At 34.8% G+C, this 19,427-nt stretch overlaps 1 protein-coding gene across 1 annotated transcript in view; it reads left to right on the top strand.

The window, feature by feature from the left end:
• The window catches only part of LOC127541331 (guanine nucleotide-binding protein G(q) subunit alpha), a 394,715-nt gene extending 378,237 nt beyond the window's left edge, over positions 1 to 16,478 (top strand). Inside the window, exon 7 of the mRNA XM_051966618.1 lies at positions 11,067 to 16,478. Within this exon, the coding sequence (XP_051822578.1) occupies positions 11,067 to 11,257 (191 nt within the window). The 3' untranslated portion in view covers positions 11,258 to 16,478. The remainder of the gene's footprint in view (positions 1 to 11,066) is intronic.
• The last annotated feature ends 2,949 nt before the right edge of the window (positions 16,479 to 19,427 follow it).

A 19,427-nucleotide genomic window follows, 5' to 3' on the forward strand; every position in this document is an offset into this window, starting at 1 on the left:
AACAACAAAAGAAAAATATATTATACACACAGACACACACAGATACACACACACACACACACACACACACACACACACAATTTGAGATGACTTGGCCTCAGAGTCATACTGTTACATTTTTACAATCTCAATTTTTAAAAATAATATTAGTTGTTTTTATAACTATGCACAAATTAATAAATACCCTTAAATATTTAAATTTTAATCTCTTCACAGACATTAAATAATATTATTTACATTATAACTGTATTCACTTACCAGAAGATTGTAAATTTAAGCATATGAAAAATTATAGAATTTTAGAAGTCACTTTAGAGAGTGATTACATGTTCCTTGTTTTACAATGAAAAAAGTGAGCCTTCAATCAAGATGCGTTCACTTACTGTGTACCAAGCCTTGTACTAATGCTGGGAAACTGAGACTAAGGGAAATAAAGTGCCCACAAGAGAATCACTACTCTGACTTAGCTTTCTAAGCTTCTAGACACATTTTTTTTCACTGTATTACACCGGATGTTCTCGGGTATTGAGATAGCTTTTTCCTTAAGTAAGAAATGGGGCTCATATTTCTCATAGGTACACTTTCCTTTATGTTTTGCTGTTCCTGTAAAAGCAAATTCTTCCCTAAGTATAATAGTCTTTCTCTTTATTGCTCTTAATTTACTGCTAGCCTTGAGCCATAAATTCCTGAGAGTGTATCTCTAGACAGTAAAAGCTATGGCAAGGAAGCAGTTCTCAGTGGGAGCAAAGGCACTTCTGCAGAACAAAAGACCGATTTTTTAGAAGTTAAACTTCAGAGAAATTGAAATTGTCAACTTGTATTTTTCTGCCTAGAAGGTTCTGAGCTGCTTCCCTATCTTCTAGAATTTTATGCAAATCAATTATAGGGCAGATCTTAAAATACTTTAAAGTGGCCATTCTTCATCCCTACTCACCCACTTCTCCACCACCTGGATTAAACATCTGCTTCTCCAACACAGGTTGGAATGTTAGTAACACTGAAGTAAGCAGAACTAAAATGGATAAGTCCATTTTGCATAATTTAAAACAAACTTAAGAGCAAGCTTTTTCATCTTAACCTAGAGCATCAAGTCATTTGCTTTTTAGTTATTCCAGTTGTGAAATATCAGTGAGGCATGGGAACTACCCTGTTTCTCCATCTCTTCCTAATTCCTTTCATTTGGCCTTTCTCTAATAACTGTCCCTAGCCATTAGTTTTGTCAATTCTCCTTGCTTGTCAATTCACCCCTATGATAGGTGCCATAAAAATAGTTTATTGATATCTTTAAATAAAATATGTTACTGTTACTGAACACCTCAACATTCATTCATTCATTCATTCATTCAGCAAATATTTATTAAGATCATAGTAGCCCATGAAGAACTTGATAAATGACTATTAACTTGGCCCGTCAATGACCTACTCAACTCTTTTAAAACTGGGAGTACCATAATGGTTGTGTATTTGCATTAATAGTTTTTTCATTGAAGAATTCACTCTGCTGATGAAATCACAAATATGCTTTATCACCACTACCACCCTTCAAAGAAAATGTGAAAGACAGTGTGTCTGTAGGTCCTATAGGAGATAAGATGACAAAGGCAATTTTCAGAACTGTGATGCCTATGATAATTTCATAAGAGATATGTACACAAATATATATTCAAAGAGTAGTAATTGCAAAAGAGAGACATGATATACTGTGGGAATTCACAAGCAAATACATACACACACATGTCTACTATAAATAAAATGTTTTAGTTTTTTTTTTTTTTTTCAAGTGAACCTAAATCTTGGTTAGGTGGGGAGAACGTCATAATTCTTATGAGATGAACTAAAACCAAGAAAAACCCAAGCCCATTCCATTGTGTTGTTTTTAATAACAAACATGAGTGTGTTTATATAAGTGAAATTATAAAATTCACTGTGTTTTTACAGTTATAACATCAAAATTATAGTGAATACCACTTTGATACTTATCTTTAGTAAGTAGAATTATCATTTCCATTGTACATTAGAAATTCATAAATTACCATACTGTCTGCATGTTTTAAGGCATGATTATCAAATTTCATTATAGATTAGATTTCATCAGACACCATGATTTATGCTCATAAACAGGAAGCACATCAAGAAACTTGAAATTGGTTTTTATGCTTAAACACTGGTTCTGCTACTATTTTAAGTTAGAAAATAATTCTTCCCTACAAAACTTGAATAACTCATCATTTTTTATAAGCAGTACTTTAGAACTAGTAAGTTACTTTTTTGAAAACCAATAATACAATGGTTAATGATTATACTTTTTTTTCAAAATTGTAATAATGTATTTGTGGAAATATGTGTAGAAGAATTGCACATGTTTAACATATATTGGATCACTTGCCAACTGAGGGATGGGGTAAGGGGGAAGAGAGGGAAAAAATTAAAATACAAGGTTTAGAGGGGTAAATGTCAAAAAGTATCCATGAATATATTTTGAAAATAAAAAGTTTTAATTTGGGGGCAGCAAGGTGGTGCAATGGATAAAGCACTAGCCCTGAAGTCAGGAGGACCTGAGTTTAAATCTGTCCTCAGACACTTAGCACTTCCTAGTGTGTTACCCTGGGCAAGCCACTTAAACCCAGCTGCCTGGGCAGGGAGAGGGGGAAAGAAAGCTTTAATTTTTAAAATTGCAAAAAAATAAGAATAAAAAAATAAAAAATAAAAGGACAAAATTATAATCATGGATTCTTAAAGGCTTTCAAAATTGTAAAATTATCTTTTTTTTTTTTTTTTTTTTTGGTAAGGCAATTGGAGTTAAGTGATTTGCCCAGGGTCACAAAGCTAGGAAGTGTTAAGTGTCTGAGGCAGGATTTGAACTCAGATCTTCCTGACTTCAGAGCTGGTGCTCTATCTACTGCACCATAGCTACCCTCTACTTTCTTAAAGACAGCAAACTATAAGCTTTGACGATTGTTTTGAGCTAGAAAGGGGTCAAGTACAGTATACCATCTGAGGACCCACATAGCTGATGATACCATGGATAGAATATTGACCAATAGTGGAGCAGACTTAAGTTTGAATTCTGCCCTTGTCATACTGGCCAAGTCACTTATTTTTGTCTGATTTAGTTTTCCCTATGTAAAATGGGGACAATAATGGCATCTACTTCCCATGATTGTTGCTAGAATCAAATAAGAAAATATTTGTAAAGTATCTTACAATGCTAAATAAATGCTAGCTGCTGCTTCTGTTGCTACTACTATTACTACCACCACTACTATTACTGTTATTAATAGACCCATCACTCTCATTTGTTTGCTAAGTAATAAATTTCTTGGTCATGGCAATCCAATGTCATTTAGTGATAATGGCTTTCTTCCTTATCTGAATCCATTTCCATTTGTTGTTTGGTTATTTCGGTTGTATTTAACTCTTCATAACCCCATTTGGGGTTTTCTTGGCAAAGATATTGAAGGTTGTTTGCCAATTCCTTCTCTAGTTCATTTTATATATGAGGAGATTGCGGTAAATAGAGTTAAATGATTTGCTTAGGTTCCCCAGTTAATAAATGTCTTAAGCTAGATTTAAACTAATGAAGATGAGTCTTCCTGACTCCAGACCCTACACTTTATCTACTAGCTGCCCTCAGTGGGACTTCAAGTAAAAATTCTAGGCGTAATCAATATGCAATAATTATACAATTTTGAAAAGGACTTTGCTCTCATGAGCCCTATATTCAAATGCTAGAAAGCATTCACAGCTTTGTTTGTAGGAAGAATCCTTGACTTAAGAAAGAGTTATAGGCAAGTTGTTGGTAAATCAAAATGTTCCTTTGAAAAAAATTAGTAGTCAATAAGCTTCCAGATCAGTTTTTTAGAACTTTTTAAATTCATTCTTTAATTGAATTTCAGTATCAATAGTTCTACAATGTGGTGTCATTACACATTAAAACCATAATGGGGAGTCAGGACTTTTAAAGTATAATATACTCCCAGAATGAAAATTCTCTTTTCAGATTCATCTTGGAAATTCATCCATAATTTGTCAACCTAGAAAGGTGCCTAGATCATTGGATTTGATCGCACAAAGCTAGTGTTTGAGGGCTCATCAGGCCTTCTTGCCCCCCAAGGCCAGCCCTTTTTTCACTACCTAATAACACTATATTACTATTAATCTCATAATATTCTATTAAAGTATTGAGATAATTAATCTTATTATTAATAAGCTTATTTATTATTATTAACAAATAATAATCTTATTATTAATAAATTGAGTGTATAAGAACTTCTTGTGAGGGACAATGAGATGGCCTTCATCAGTACTCTGGCAGGGCGACTTGGATTCAATTCCAGCATTTTACATGTCCTAGTTAGATGGTCATAGAAAAGTTATGTCATCTCTTAGTTCCCCATGTATCTATCTAAATGGTACAGAAGAATTATACTCTGCATCAATGAAGGGAGCCTCCATACTTAGAGTTCCTCATAGAGATAAAAAAAAAACCTAGAGCAAGAAAAGCAACTTGTTATATATTATTCATAAATTTTATATGTATACACACACATATATAATTTGTATATCTATGTGTATGCACATATATGGTATTTGTAAATTTTATATATTTGTGTGTATGTGGGTGGAAGAGAGCATTCATACATTAGGAGTCCAAGTCCTGGATTATAAGAACAAAATGGTACAAAATATAGGAGGAAGGAGGAAGTTTTCATTTCTTCAGTAAAGGTTTCATCTAGGACAAACAGTCTAAGAGAGTGAGGTGTAACTTTAGGCAATTGAATCTACCCTCCAGGCCTGGGATCAGATATATCAAAATGATCTTAGAGATCCCTTCTTAGCTCCATTATTCCATGATTCAGTTATATGCTCTGATCAAGAGCTGGCCGTCACTCATTCTTACAACCTCCTTGCAGTAGCCTTTTCTGTTTTTTGCAGCTTGTTTTCCTATATTTCTGAACCCACAGATAATCTCTATACTAAATGCAACAAGGGGCTATGGCAAGGAATTGGAGGTGAGATGGCACTGATTAGAAAAATAGAATTTGTGTTCCAAAGTTCTAGCCTATAAAGACTTTCTTCCATTTTTGATATCAAGAGGTGTGTCCTGACATTAATTTGTTAAGCATATCATGTCATTGCTGTGAGTCTGTTGACTCATTAATGAACTAATCTACGAAATCTTTAAGGTTTTTTCTTGTCCTAAATTCTATTTGTGTACACATTACTGTTTTATATTAAAATCATTAAAAACAAAAATAACAGAATCTAGAGCTGAAGGAAATCTTTCAGGTCATCTAGCCCAACTCTTTTACTGTATAGATGAGGAACTGAAGCCCAGGGAGATTAAGTAATTAAGCTTACAAATTAATAAACAAGAAGGGCCACAATGTGAACCCTAGTTTTCTAATCCCAAATCCAATCTACTTTCCACTACTGACATAGGTAATACCTAACAGTTTATTTCTGGGTAACTATGGGGGAAATTATTTCAAACTACATGATTTCTGAATAAAAATTCATATTCATCATTTAGATCTAAAACTTAGATTTGGTTTATACAATATCCTCCTGAAAAGAAAGGGGGAGAAAATGTTATCCTGTTCCTATGCTTATCCATCCTTATAATATTATCAAAACGCTTATTAAATGAGATACAATCTAGAGTATTAGGAAAAGCCTGCCCCCACAGCATTCTGGGCCTGCCATGATGATTGCGGGTGCTCCAAGTGGCCATCCAAAGCTCCCACCAGGAGCCATTATATTCAAGACTGCTCTGAAAAGACCTCTTGCTGCCTCCCCCAGCAACATGCCTATGATTAGACAAGGTTGACTATGAAGAAAGCATTTGTGAAAACAGATACTCAGAGGAGTAGCTAGATGGTACAGTGGATAGAGCACCAGCCCTGAAGTCAGGAGGACCTGAGTTTCAATCTGGAAAGAGAGAGAGAGAGAGAGAGAGAGAGAGAGAGAGAGAGAGAGAGAGAGAGGAGAGAGAGAGAGAGAGAGAGAGGGGGGGGAGGAAGGAAGGAAGGAAAGGGAAGGAAGGAAGGAAAGGGAAGGAAGGAAGGAAGGAAGAAAAGAAGGAAGGAAGGAAGGAAGGAAGGAAGGAAGGAAGAAAAGAAGGAAGGAAGAAAAGGAAGAAAAGGAAAGGGAAGGAAGGAAAGGGAAAGAAGGAAGAAGGAAGGAAGGAAGGAAGGAAGAAAAGGAAGGAAGGAAGGAAGAAAAGGAAGGAAGGAAGAAACCAACTTATAGATATCATTATGGTCAGGTCACTTCATATTCTCACATAACTGCAGAACACTTTAGAGATCTAGAATACTTATAATTTCATAGCATCTCTGTGTAATATCCTGGCCATATGTTCTGCATCTTAGTCTTACAGAGTTCTCTAGTTATCAAGAGGTTAAGTGGCTTGCTTAGAGTCACATGGCTAGCATGTGCCAGAAGTATTACTTTAACCTACTTTCTGACTACAGGATCAACTTTTTAATATCTTAATAATGTCTTCCAATCAATTTTTAAATATCATCCTTTGTTTATCATACTTCTTTGGCCTTCAATTTCCCAATCAGGAAAATGAAGAGGTTGAATTAAATGATATTTTAAATACCTTGAGCTCTAAATTCTATTATCTTAAATACCTAACGGTATATTATTGTTCTGATTATTACAAGAAAAAAAAGCTACCTTAGTGAAATCTTTGAACTTTAGGAATTTAAACTTGAAGATAAAGTGTATAAGACAAGAAAAATCAAAATGCAGTATGATACCTGAGTTATCCAGAGTCACCTTTTGGGTAGCTTTGTCTACACACAATACAGTCAAGAACCCAGAAGTAAGGGAGAATAAAGAGTCACTAAAATAGGTGTCACAAAGTGCATGCACTCAAACTCCTAGATGTTATTTATGTTCTCAGTCAGAGTCCATTTGTTCTCATTTTAGACACAGTTGGAAAAGTCTTGGTTATCTAGTTCCTTAGCCTTCATTAGATTAGAAGTAGACAATTAGGGAAAGGTAATAAGCCTCATGAAAGCAGCAAGGAAGAACAGAGAAAGATTTTAAAGGCAGACACAGCTCAAAGAAAGCACTGTAGTCTGATAATGACTCTAATTCACTAGGAAAAGGTTAAATTCTATATACTATATTCAGTTTGAAAAACTAGGGAAGTAATACAAGATTATTGTGATTTTATCTAGAAATGCATTTTGTGGGATGGCTTATTTCTAAAGAATGTTATAGAAATAAGTATTGATATATAAAAATAATAGATGAAAGGAAAATGAAGCTGATATTTCCTGTATTTAGGATAGTTTAGGATAGAATTAAAGGCAAAACTAAGTATATGCTTCCATATCTCAGTAAATCCATGAGCTCATCAATAACGGTATGCCCTCCAGGAGTTCTCCTTTCAATACTTTTTGCCTTTTAACTCTGTGCTGTTCCTGTCATGTCCTCCCATGAATCCTCCACAGAGAAGCTGTCTGACATCTATCTCATGGGTACTCCTTTGATGTATGGCATGTGGCCTGCACTGGTACCCATCTGTCATCCCCACTCTTGCTATATGACTAATCTACCTCCTTTTTCTGTTTATACAATTCACAGATGATTTCTTTTATGCCATTTTTTTGCTAAGCAAATGCCTCTTGGAAATATGCCTACTTGCAACCATCCTATATTTCTCGATTGCCCTTGACATCATCCACAATTTCAGTTCTTCTGTAACTGTCTTATTCAATGAGTCACAGTCATATAGCAGTACTGATGGGATATTAGTGTCATAAATATAGAGTTTCGTGTCAAGGAGCAACTCAGCTTAATAGAAAGGGATTCTCTTGCCTTTCAAATTCATTTCCTAAATACAATCTAGCCTACTGTCTTTTCCCTTACCCCCATTTAATTATGTTGCCCAGCTCATTGGCCCTCTGTCCTTCACTGAGAGAGATAGAGAGACACAGACAGAGAGAGAGAGAAGATAGATGATAGATGAATGGATGCTGATGGATTAACACAAACCTATCCAAATTCATGTCATATTCTGGGCAGTGAGTTTTCTATGATTTTCTAGATTGCTAGTCTGATCACTTTTGAATGATGATCTCATTGAAGAAGTTTGTAGCATTTTATATAATCATCACAGTATCAGCTGTAAGCAGAAATTCTGAAGGTTTTCACCGAGATTTAGAGTTAGAAAGGACCTTAAAATAATTTGATCCAATTTTCTCATTTACAGAAAATAAACCCTTTTAGATTCTGGGAAGAATCTCCTCTGTGACTCTGAACTTCTTTTACCTCAATTGATAATAAGAGGATTATTGAATAAAATTAACTTTGTGGATTGTATTTAACAAAAGATCTTAAATAAATCTTCATATGGATATGAAGATTATTGAAAGACAACCATTAAGGCTATCTAGTTAAGCCTTCCTTCCTTCCTTCTTTCCTTCTTTCCCTCCTTCTTTCTTCTTTCTGAATTAATAAACATTACATATAGCAAGACCCTTATTTCCTATGCCTCTTCATCAGTCCTATGATTACTGAAGGGCTTTCTAGTGTTAGATCATCCTTCAGAAGACTAACTGCTCTCTTTTCATATTTTTAATATTTCCATACCCTTTATATATATGTGTGTGTGTGTGTATATACATACACAATTGCTTCTTAAAAATGTTAGATTGTAAAGAAAACAAATATATGACTTAGTAGCTGATGATTTCTTCTCAGTTACATCTTTTGGTAATAATACCAGCCATGATTTGTTTCCAATTTCTGATATGTTAAAAGTAAAACTTCAGTGTTTTCAGAATGTATCCCCTTCAATAAAAATTTCTTCTATGTATACTTGAAGTGGTCAGCGGATTTTATCTTTTATCTTTAATGGGATGATTTATCTTTTAAGGGTCATTTTATTTGCATCATATAGCACTGTGAGCACTATGAATTTCTCTAAATGTGGTGCTTCCAAAGTCATCAGTAATGAGAACAAGTCACTATAGAAGAAAACAGCATATGTTTCATTTTCCAATTGTTTGTTGCCATCCTTCTAGTTTCATCTATATACCTGTACCTAATTTTTCTAGTTGGGTCTCACACTAAGCATAGTTATCACATAGTAATTTTTAATGCAATGTACCTTAGTAATCTACAAAGCAATCCTTACAGGAATATTATTAGATATGCTAGGATAACAGGCCTGATTTTAGAGGGGAATGCTATCCATTTGATGATATGTTCAAAATGGTATTGACAGAATTTACCCCTATAAAGGCTTTGTCCTTACATCTCAGATCAATTAGAAACTCTTCAGACTTGTATTTATGACCTCTTATCTATTGATTTTTTTTGGAGTCCCTTAGCACTAGTGATGCCTTCCTTCTATGATTGTCATTAATTTATCCTCTGTATAGATTTTTCTATGTAGATCATAGTTCTTTGTTTATTGTCTTTCCCATTGGATCATAGCTCCTTCAAGGAAAAAACTGCCTTTCTTTGTGATTAACACAATGATTGCCACATAGTAGGCGTTGAATAAATGCTTGTTAATTTTATTTTCCCATATCTCCTTGAATTTTTCTCTCCTTTTTGCTGTTACTTTTCATCTCTTTGCTAACTCACTCTACTGAATAATTTAGGACTATATCTTATTCATTCTTACCTCTGACTTTGCTCATAGACTTTCCCCAACCTAAAAGACCCTCCCAAATCAACATCATCAGTCAATGTTATTATTTCAAGATCTGTCACTTTTCAAAAAAGTGTTCCATGTTTAAGTTTACTCTAAGTGTGTAACTGGCCTGTCTCCTGGATGGAAATTAATCAAGAGGGTGACTCTATGAAATTCCATGTGTCATTCAGAGCAAATCAGTTAAATTTTCTGGGCATCCATTTCTTTCTTTTAAAAGAAACATATTCTCTCTCTCTCCCTTCACCCCCTCTTCCTCCTTCTCCCTTTTCTCCCATCCCCCATACTCTTCCTTCCCTCTCCCTCCTTTTTTCCCTCTTTCCCTTTCTTTCCCCCTTTCTGTATTTTATGTACTTTTTAATTTGCTTATATTCCATATTTTAGACTAATCTTTGTCTAGATGAAAGTTTCTTAAGTATAGTGAACATAATTTTTTCTATTTTATAGATAATGATAGATATGGATATGTCACGGGTCTTTTTAAAATGTAACTTTATTGATATTTTATATATAACTCTTATTTCGCAGTGTATGACTCTCCCTATTCTCCCACTCTTTTAATAAAGAAAGGGGAGAAAGCTCATCAAAACTAACCATCCAAAGAATCTGATATTATCTGCAAAGAAGGAAGAAAGCTGCCTTCTAATATTTTTTTGAGTCCAAGCATGATCACCAGATTTAAGTTCACTTGCTTTGCTCTTCTTGTTCCTTTCATTCATATATTTGTACTCATTGGGTATATTGTTTTCTTGCTTATTTTGCTCTGGATCAGTTCATATGGATTATTGTATAGCACAGATCTTAATAAATGCTTTTGAGTTATTGAATACATTGAAGACATAGGCATGAACAGATATAGATCCATGACAAGTATGGGACAAATGAAATTTTGATCCAGGCTGTATCATGGCAGAGAGATTGCTTCTTCCTCCAGGGAAGAGGGTATATGTCTTTTCTGGGAGGATGCACTTTCTTCCCATGACTCATCATTCCTTCTCCTTATTTCTGGTTCTTACGCCACGTTGCAGCACTGTAAGGTACAATCCCGGAAACATTGCCACAGAACCCCTCTCTCACTTCCATCATTCCAAATTCTATGAGGATAAGAGTCAGTCTGTACAGTCTCCAACATCTTCACCTGCGCCTATAGACAAAATATATATATTCCACTGCCCACTACTTTCCAGCTACTTCATTCCTCTACATTTTTCACTCTAGATAAAAGAGAAACCTCCTAATTATGGCTCTATTTAGATGGTACTACAGCTTTCAGAAGTTCCTTTCCCTTTCTTCCCCCAGGAAATCCTATATAAGACTTTTTTCAAAAGAATAAGGAATAGTATTCAGGTAAAATTAACTTCTCCCTTTCTTCTTTGACTCACAGGACCCCAGCGAGATGCACAAGCAGCACGAGAATTCATCTTGAAGATGTTCGTAGATCTGAACCCAGACAGTGACAAAATTATCTACTCACACTTCACATGCGCCACAGACACCGAAAACATCCGTTTTGTCTTTGCTGCCGTCAAGGACACCATCCTACAGTTAAATCTGAAGGAGTACAACTTGGTCTAGATGTGTGCCTCATAGACGTATCTAGACGTGCGTCTTTCCTCCCTTTCCTTTCTAAACCTTGAGGCCAATTGATGAATACAAGAGGGACTGTATTATCTGTGAAAAACAATTTGCATAATACTAATTTATTGCTGTCCTGGACTCTGTGCAAGCGTCCACAGAGTTTATAGTAAATATTATGATTTTATTTAAACTATGAGAAGGAAAAACAAAAGACGCTGAAGTACATTTCCAGCACATTTCCTCTCTCTTTTTTTTAGGCAAAACCTTGTGATTCAATGTATTTTAAATTCTCAATAATGCACTCACAAAGGATAGGGGTTTGGGTTTTTTCTTTTTTTATTTTATTTTATTTTTTTGATAATGAGTATAAAGAGTTTATTTCCCTCCCTTTCCTTGCCTGTTTCTCTCTTCATTTTTTTTTCTTGAGGTTACAATAGCCTTTTCTCAGTTGTATTCCTCAGTAAAGCTTTTTTTTTTCCTTGAGTGATATTGACAGGAAAAATGTCCTTCAAGCCATCATTCATGAACCTAATTTAACAGTATGTACTTTTTTCTGAAGGATCAGAAGTATTACTACTGTGCTTTTTAAACCATTGACCTGGGTATAAAATCCATATGGTTTTTGATACTGTCGTTTCTCATTTTGGGCCTGAATAATCCTCAAATGGTAAAGTGTCATTTCTTTGGAATTTTACCTTTATCCATACCTTAGTGATTCAGAGAAATGCACAGAAGACAGTAAGGTAATTGCAAAGATTTAAAAAAAAGTGACTCTCCTGTTAACTTGCTGTGTGCCATTTTTTTTTTTTTTGACTTTTTAAAATAAATTGCAGATGCCAAACAAATATGCCAACAGACACTACATTCCCTAGTGATTGTAGCCTGGAATTTTGTTAGTTAGGATAGTTGTTTTTCTTTTTTTTTTCCAATCCTATTTCAAACAACCCTCCCCCCTTTTTTTTGGTTTTGTTTTGTTTTGAGTGTGTTTACTTCACACTTTTAAGATACTTTCTTTTGGGAAATAAAAATTGTGTTGCCAAAACTGGCTTTTTTATAAAAATAAAATAAAAATAGAAATTCTAATATCATAAAATATAAAATATGACCAAGATTGAAAAGCTAAAATGAACTGGTTGAGAAAGAACCAGCTAAGACAACAGCCAGACAATAAATAACTCTAGATTCAGTTCTCATGGTCCACCATTTTCTTTGCCCTCATGGAAGTTCTCCATTTTTGATATCCAGAACAGCACTGCTTGAGCATGCTGTGAGGTGCACCATGAACTCTGCTTATGTTCTCTTTACTTGAAGACAGTCTTACTCTGCTCAGTTACTCCCTCTAAGGTAGAGTCAGGCAGCTGAGAACATATGTTTATAGTATTATAATGGCACCTTTTAATTGTAAGATTGGGAGTCACTGACTGCTTATCCAATTCAGAAATTTTTATTTAAGTGGTGACTAGTTCCGAGGATTTAGGGAAGCTAAATGGGTTTAACTCTAAAGTAGCCTCTCAGTGTTCTGTAGAAGATTTATTTATATAATTGAACTTGTTAAGAAGGAACTTGGGAACTCTAAATGTGCAATTAAAAAAAAAAAGGAAAAAGAAATCACATATCAATGAGCCTCTACGAAGTAGCTTCACTTGAAATGTGATTTAAAATGATAAATCATGAGACTAGTAAAGCTTACATTTAAGTCAGATGCTGGTCTGATTTGCTGAGATACTATTAGGACCTAGGATAGAAATGCCTGGAAATCATAGTTTGGGGCATCAGAGAGGAGAGGGGAAAAATTAATGATGTATTAGTTGAGTACCAAAGTTAATTAACATTAATGGAATGTTTTCATTCTTAACTCTCCCAACCCCAAGAAACAAAGGTTACTTATTTTTTGCTCCCTCAAAAGAAAAAATCTGTAATTTAAAATTTAAAACAAAAACTGGTTGTAGGTATAGTGCAATTATGAATGCTATAATCATTGTACATACATCTCTATATATATGGCAGCATCCATATTGGCTTTGTAATCATTAATTTTTTGGCAGATTGAATGTGCTATATTGATATGTATCTATATAATTGTATTGTCTGTCTTATAGCTAATTCACATTTTGAATAATGTTATTTTATTTACTTTTTTAAGAGAGGAGAATGTAAAGTTGTCAGTTTATTTCTGACTAAGGATTTTTTTTTTCCATTTAGAAAACAAACAAACAAACAAAAAAATCTTTTTATCATACAGAGCGGTACTAGCATTGTGCTGTCCAAGATCATTTGCACATTCATGAGCAGAGGTATTACCTATTTTAAGCCCCAAAGGCCATTTCACAGCAAAATGCCTAAGTTCTATTGGAGCTGTTGCAAACGTGGTCACCAACTAGACAGGATTTTCGCCCACTGATCCCTGATTGAAAGATTACCTTTTCTACAAATCAAATTGGCCAATTCGCAGCTTAGTTTAGCGTCGCCTCCCTGATGGCCTTTATTAGAAAGGGGGTTTTTAGAAACTGTTGGGATTTATTAAGGAAATTTTTGAATGGCCATACACCACTGCTTCCTTGCAAATGTGGTGATGAATTTCGTGCAATTTTATCGCACGCACTAACTCTCTGGAGGCACGTGGATACTTTCAGTGGGAAAAATCCAACCTCTTCACAAGTATTAGTTGTAGGGAATTGAGATACTCTATTTAATAAATAAAGCTAGATGTAGACAGTTATACACAATCCCAAAGCTCTACAAAATGAGCAAAGCTTGTTGCATTGGTCATTGTTGGGATGGAACTTGCTATGCACAACTGAGGCTGTGTTTTCACTGTTGATCTTAGGGTGCATGACAATATCCCTTCTCTTAATGAGGGAATAAATTGATCACCCTGGTTGCAGTGATTTATAATATAAACCGAACTGTATCCACACTAGTCAATGGAGTTGAAAGGATCTTCCTTTCTTTTGTTTTACTTTCAAAGGGACTGTGGGGGGAGGGAGGGGATTCTTTTCAGTTTTGTATAAAAAAAAAAAAGTTTACTTATGCTCAGTAGTTCTATTGTGATTGCGAGAGTCTAAGAGTGTGCCACTGGAATATTTCTATTGAAGCTGTAAGTAAATGGGGCCTGTGGCAAATGTTGAGATGACTTGGGAATGTTTTAGGAAAAAAAAAAAAAACCAACTATTTTTTTTTCTTCCGCATACCAAGACAAGCCACCATTTCATGACTCACTCAACACAACATCACAGTGTACCAGTTTACAAAGCATTTTTTCCCCTCTTGAGTGACACAGCAATTCCCACTCACAGTGAATTACTCGTTATTTGCAAATTGGTGGTTTCTACTATGCCTTACAGAGCTTATGTCCAGAAGTTTGTGCCTCAATTCAGAAACTGAGGGGAAACATACATACATACACATACACACAAACATACACACACACACTCGCAAACAACAACAAAAATAAGCCCCACAACTGTTGACTTTTTACTTTACCGTAACAAAGAACTCTTGTTGAATGTCATGAATAGAGTGAAAATATTTTTAAAAATCCTTCTCGGGAATCTGTATATTCTAGATATTCACTAGCACAAGGAATCTGTATTGCATACATACGTGTTTTAAGAAAAACCTTAACTTTTTCATGCCTTTACTGGACAAATTGGCTGGCACCGTCCTGATCTGTCGAGAAGATAATACAGCTAATGGGCAATTTACTTTTTATAACTCAGACGATCTTGATTGTCAAGGTGTATGAACTGTAACTTAAAAAAAATCTTACTGCCACATGATTGTAAATTTCAGTTGTTTTAAGTTTGGAAGTGGGGCAGGGATTTTTATGTTGGACCTCAGTCAGAACTGACTGCATGATTTGCAAAAACTTTAAATGGGGAGAAAGGGCTGAATTCTATGATACTGCAAGACTCCCAGCTACTGGTTGCAAATGACCTTCAAGTTACTCATCCTAATTACCTTCTGTTTTCAATCCTTCACAAAAAAAGAATAAAAAAAGATTAATTTTTTTTAAAAAACCCTAGCATAATGTTAACACACATACAAAATAAAGTCTACCCAAAAACTGTAATGTATATTGCTGCTATTCTTGAAACTAAGGATTACCAACCACTTGACTGATAATTAACAACCATCATGATGAATAAAACTAATATGGTATATACAGCATATGTTAAATTGGCCTTTCAAAGATCTGCCTTTGGTTTGAATCACATATGATTTCTAAAAAAAAAAAAAAAGAAAAAGAAAAAAGTTATAATGTTTGTCTATCTGTCTGTCTATATTGTCGGCATATGTAGCGTTAAATAGCTCTGTTCTGGTTATCTTTGTCTTTGCAATTTCCTTTTGATACATCAAACTAGGAAAAGAAAATGAAGCTTAGCTCTATGTGGTTAGCAAACAATCCTTTGGACATTCAGACATTTGCCATTTAATATATATGATCCTATGTGGCATACTGTCTAAACTTTGTTTTGTTTTTTTTTTCACAGGAAAACAAACTGCTCTATTGGTCCTCCCCAATTACTACTGTTAGTTCAGTAGAAAACACTTGTCTTACTAGTTTCTCAGGATTGTATGTTCAAAGGAGTAGATTTGTCCTCACCCCATATAATATATTCGCTCCTCCAAATGATTCAGTTATAGACAAAATAATATATTCAAAGGAAATGGCACATATCAGTAATTCAAACATCCATTCGGATAATCAGTGTCTTTCCTGGATAAAGGGAATTCCATAATTTCACATAACCCTTTGCTAGGGTGGGGAGGGTGGGAGAAGAAAGATTGCTGGAGGGGGCAGAGAGAAATGAGAGGTAAAGAGAGAGCATTGGAAACTGATTAGGGGGAAAGAGAAGGAAAGGGTGAGAGGTATTATGCAAAAATTAACCAGATAAATGGAAATGTAAGAAATGTTTTGTTAGATTTTCCCCCTCAAAGGACGGTCTAAAACACAAACTATTGATGGACTCCTCACCTGCCATTGTGATGGAAGCCCTTACTAGAGACATGTATATTTAGGGAGTTTTGTCAGAAACATTTTTAACTTGCAGTATTTAAAAGAATCATACTTGCTGTTCTTAAAATGTCATTCAAATGCATGTATTGTCTATTGTTCTGGGATGGGGAAATAGTTTTGGAAAAAAAAAAAAACTAATGTTGTATAATAATACCCCAAATGATCTTGCTGGTTAAAAATACAGTATTTTTGGCCATACTTTTTTGTACTACAGTATTCTTCATTCCTTGAATTCTGCTTCTTTCAAAATTCCCCAGTTTATTTGTCCTCCTAGAACGCTTTTTATGATGATGAGTATTGGAATAAATATTTTTATTCCTTAAATGATGTTTCATACTACTACATGCCTTTTCCTAAATAGAAACATTTAGAAAAAAATCCAGATCTTTGCTTCGATTGAGGTGGGAAATCCCTTCTACTAACTAAGGTAGGCTGGCATCTGATCTGTGTGGTGGCAGAAGGAATAGAGAGCTGACTGGTGACCCTGGAAAGCCTGAATTCATTGTCCTACCTCTAACACTTAACAGTCTTGTGACTAGTGAAATCACTTAACTTCTAAGAGAAGACAAACTCTCCACCCCAAAATTTTTTCTCCTAAAATTATATTCAGTAAGTATACATTTCTGAGTAGAAGCTCTCTTTCTATGATAACAAGATAAATTGCTTACTCTTCTCCCTAAAAAGATATGATTTCTCTCAGTTAATCTGATTCTAAAAATTGGTTTTTTTCTCCTCTGAAATAGTTGTTTAAGCAATTAGAGAAAGAGCTGTTTGCCTTCGGAGCAAAGTAGTTAGAATGAGGCAGCTTTGAAAAATAATTTCCCTCTGGTCTGCTGGGCTGACAATTAGTTTTAAAGTCTGTAGGTACAGTGTACTTTGCAAATTCTCTGATCATGCAGCAAGTATGGCAATGCCAGCATCCCCACATCTTAATTCTCCTTGGGGAAAATAAGGCTTCGTTGTGGTTACCCTATGAAAGGTGGTTGCTTAATAATTTTGACTTTTGAAGTCAGTAGAAATTGAACTCATATCTGTAGGGATTTTGTGGTTCTGGAGTGATGATGGTAAGGGCTTTCTCAAGAAAACTTGGATACTCATGATAAGCTAAACACAAAGCAAAGGATAAAATCGAACTGGCCTGACTTTGGGGTATGAAATGTATATATCAAAGGATTAATCATTCAATACATGGAACTGAACTAAACAGGACACCGCACTGTGGACACTGCCTTGAACAGTGGATGGAGTGAGCAGGGGGAGAGCAAGAAGGAAGATCTCATGTGTCTTCCATATCCATTGTGATCCTTAGCCATGACTTATGAATTCTGAGTACCTAAACCACTCAGTCCACTAGAACTCTCCCTCTGGTTTATTTAACATTTGAAGTACAAATTCACCACTCACACTTTCCATCTAATATCTTTAAAACTTGCTACATGACCAAGCAATGGCCAGGTCAAACCACCTCTTTCTCTGGTTCCATAGTTCCTTGGTGATGATGATGATGATGATGATGATGCATTTTACATTATTCTTTGCATGTACATTCTCACTAATAATATTCTACAGGTAACTTGCCCCTCCTGGACATTTCTCACTATTCTGTGAATGATGAATATCTGTTATATTGATTAATGCAAGACCTTATGTTCCTACACAGCAACTTTGGGAGAAAATTGGAATTAAGATGAGAGCATATAGTGATGTGGGAAAGTAAAAATTTGTTTGGATTTATGGGTTAAAAGATCTATATATCTCTATATACATAATCCGGGGTGGGGGGGGACCAGTCAAATAGTTTTTGGAAGGGTTCATTTTTGGTTTTTTTATGTTGCTGGATCCTTTAAAGTTGTAAGTATAAATTGAAATTGACCTGGTCTTCAGTGCAGGTCTCATAAATTCTAAGTAGGTAACTGCTTAGAAAACAGTGTTGTTAATCAACATACCTGATATCATGTCTAAGTGACCTCTATTATTCTCTATGTAGCATACCATGTGAGATAAAACTCAGTGGAAAGGGAAGACTGAAAAAAAAAATCTATTTAAAAGAAATTCCATGAAAAGTATTTCAGCTAGTTACTGTAAATTGATATACTAACACAAAAAAAATGTACCGAGAGAGGTCTCCCAATTAATTACCTTGGAAGTCTCTGCAATCAATACAATTTACATAAAGTAATTTTTTGTTGTTGTTGTTAATGATCTTTTTCTTCTTCTGCCTCCATTCTTCTCTTACATTGTGATTTCTCCCACCTGCTTTCTGATCATTTACAGAATGGTCTATCTCTGAGAGACCAGATATAATCCAAGGGTTAGCACATTAAGATCCAATGGCCAAATCCAGACTGCTGCCTGTTTGTTTTTTTGTTGTTTTTGATTGTTGTTTTTTGAGGCTGCATTTGATTTGCATTGATTTTGGAATAGGTTTTACATTTTTTAATGGTAGGATCTGAATTTAAATTTCCCTGACTCCAAGTCTAGTACTCTATCCATCACTATACCACCTAATTAACTTACAGATGAATTTATGGGTCCACCAAATTATTGTATAAATTCAGAGTTTAATAATAGCCCAAGGGCCAAATCTGACAATTTGTACAGTCTCAAACTAAGTGAATAAAGCACTGGACTTGGATTCAGGAAGTTTAGATCTTGCCTTAGATGTTAATTGTAATGTGATATGAATCAGTTAACTTTAAAACACTTAAATAAGGAGTTTGAACTCTGGCTTCCAAAGTCCCTTTAAGATCTAAACCTATATTGCTATGATCTCTGTGAGCCTTCATACATCTCAAAACATTCAAACTTTTGCATCTCATAAGATTGTCTTCCATAAATCCTCCATAGAGGTCCCTCCTGACATCCTTGAGGACTTTTGGTTCTATTTCCATCTGTAGGATATAAATGTAATAGCCTGTTCCTCCCTTGCTGCTCTTTCTTGATATATCAGTCAGTCTCCTATTCCAGTTAAACATATTCTTTATTATGTCTTTTACACTGTGTCTTGAGAGACACACTGTGACCTAGATATGCCTATCTTGCATCCTTCTATTCCTCATTAGGTTATTCATTTTGATTCTTCTGAGATCATGGTATTCATAAGGTATCACTTGAAGAATAGTGGAAATTTCCCAAAGGCAATTTACC

The sequence above is a fragment of the Antechinus flavipes genome, chromosome 1 (genome assembly GCF_016432865.1).
Source record: "Antechinus flavipes isolate AdamAnt ecotype Samford, QLD, Australia chromosome 1, AdamAnt_v2, whole genome shotgun sequence".
In the NCBI taxonomy this organism is placed as follows: Eukaryota; Metazoa; Chordata; class Mammalia; order Dasyuromorphia; family Dasyuridae; genus Antechinus; species Antechinus flavipes.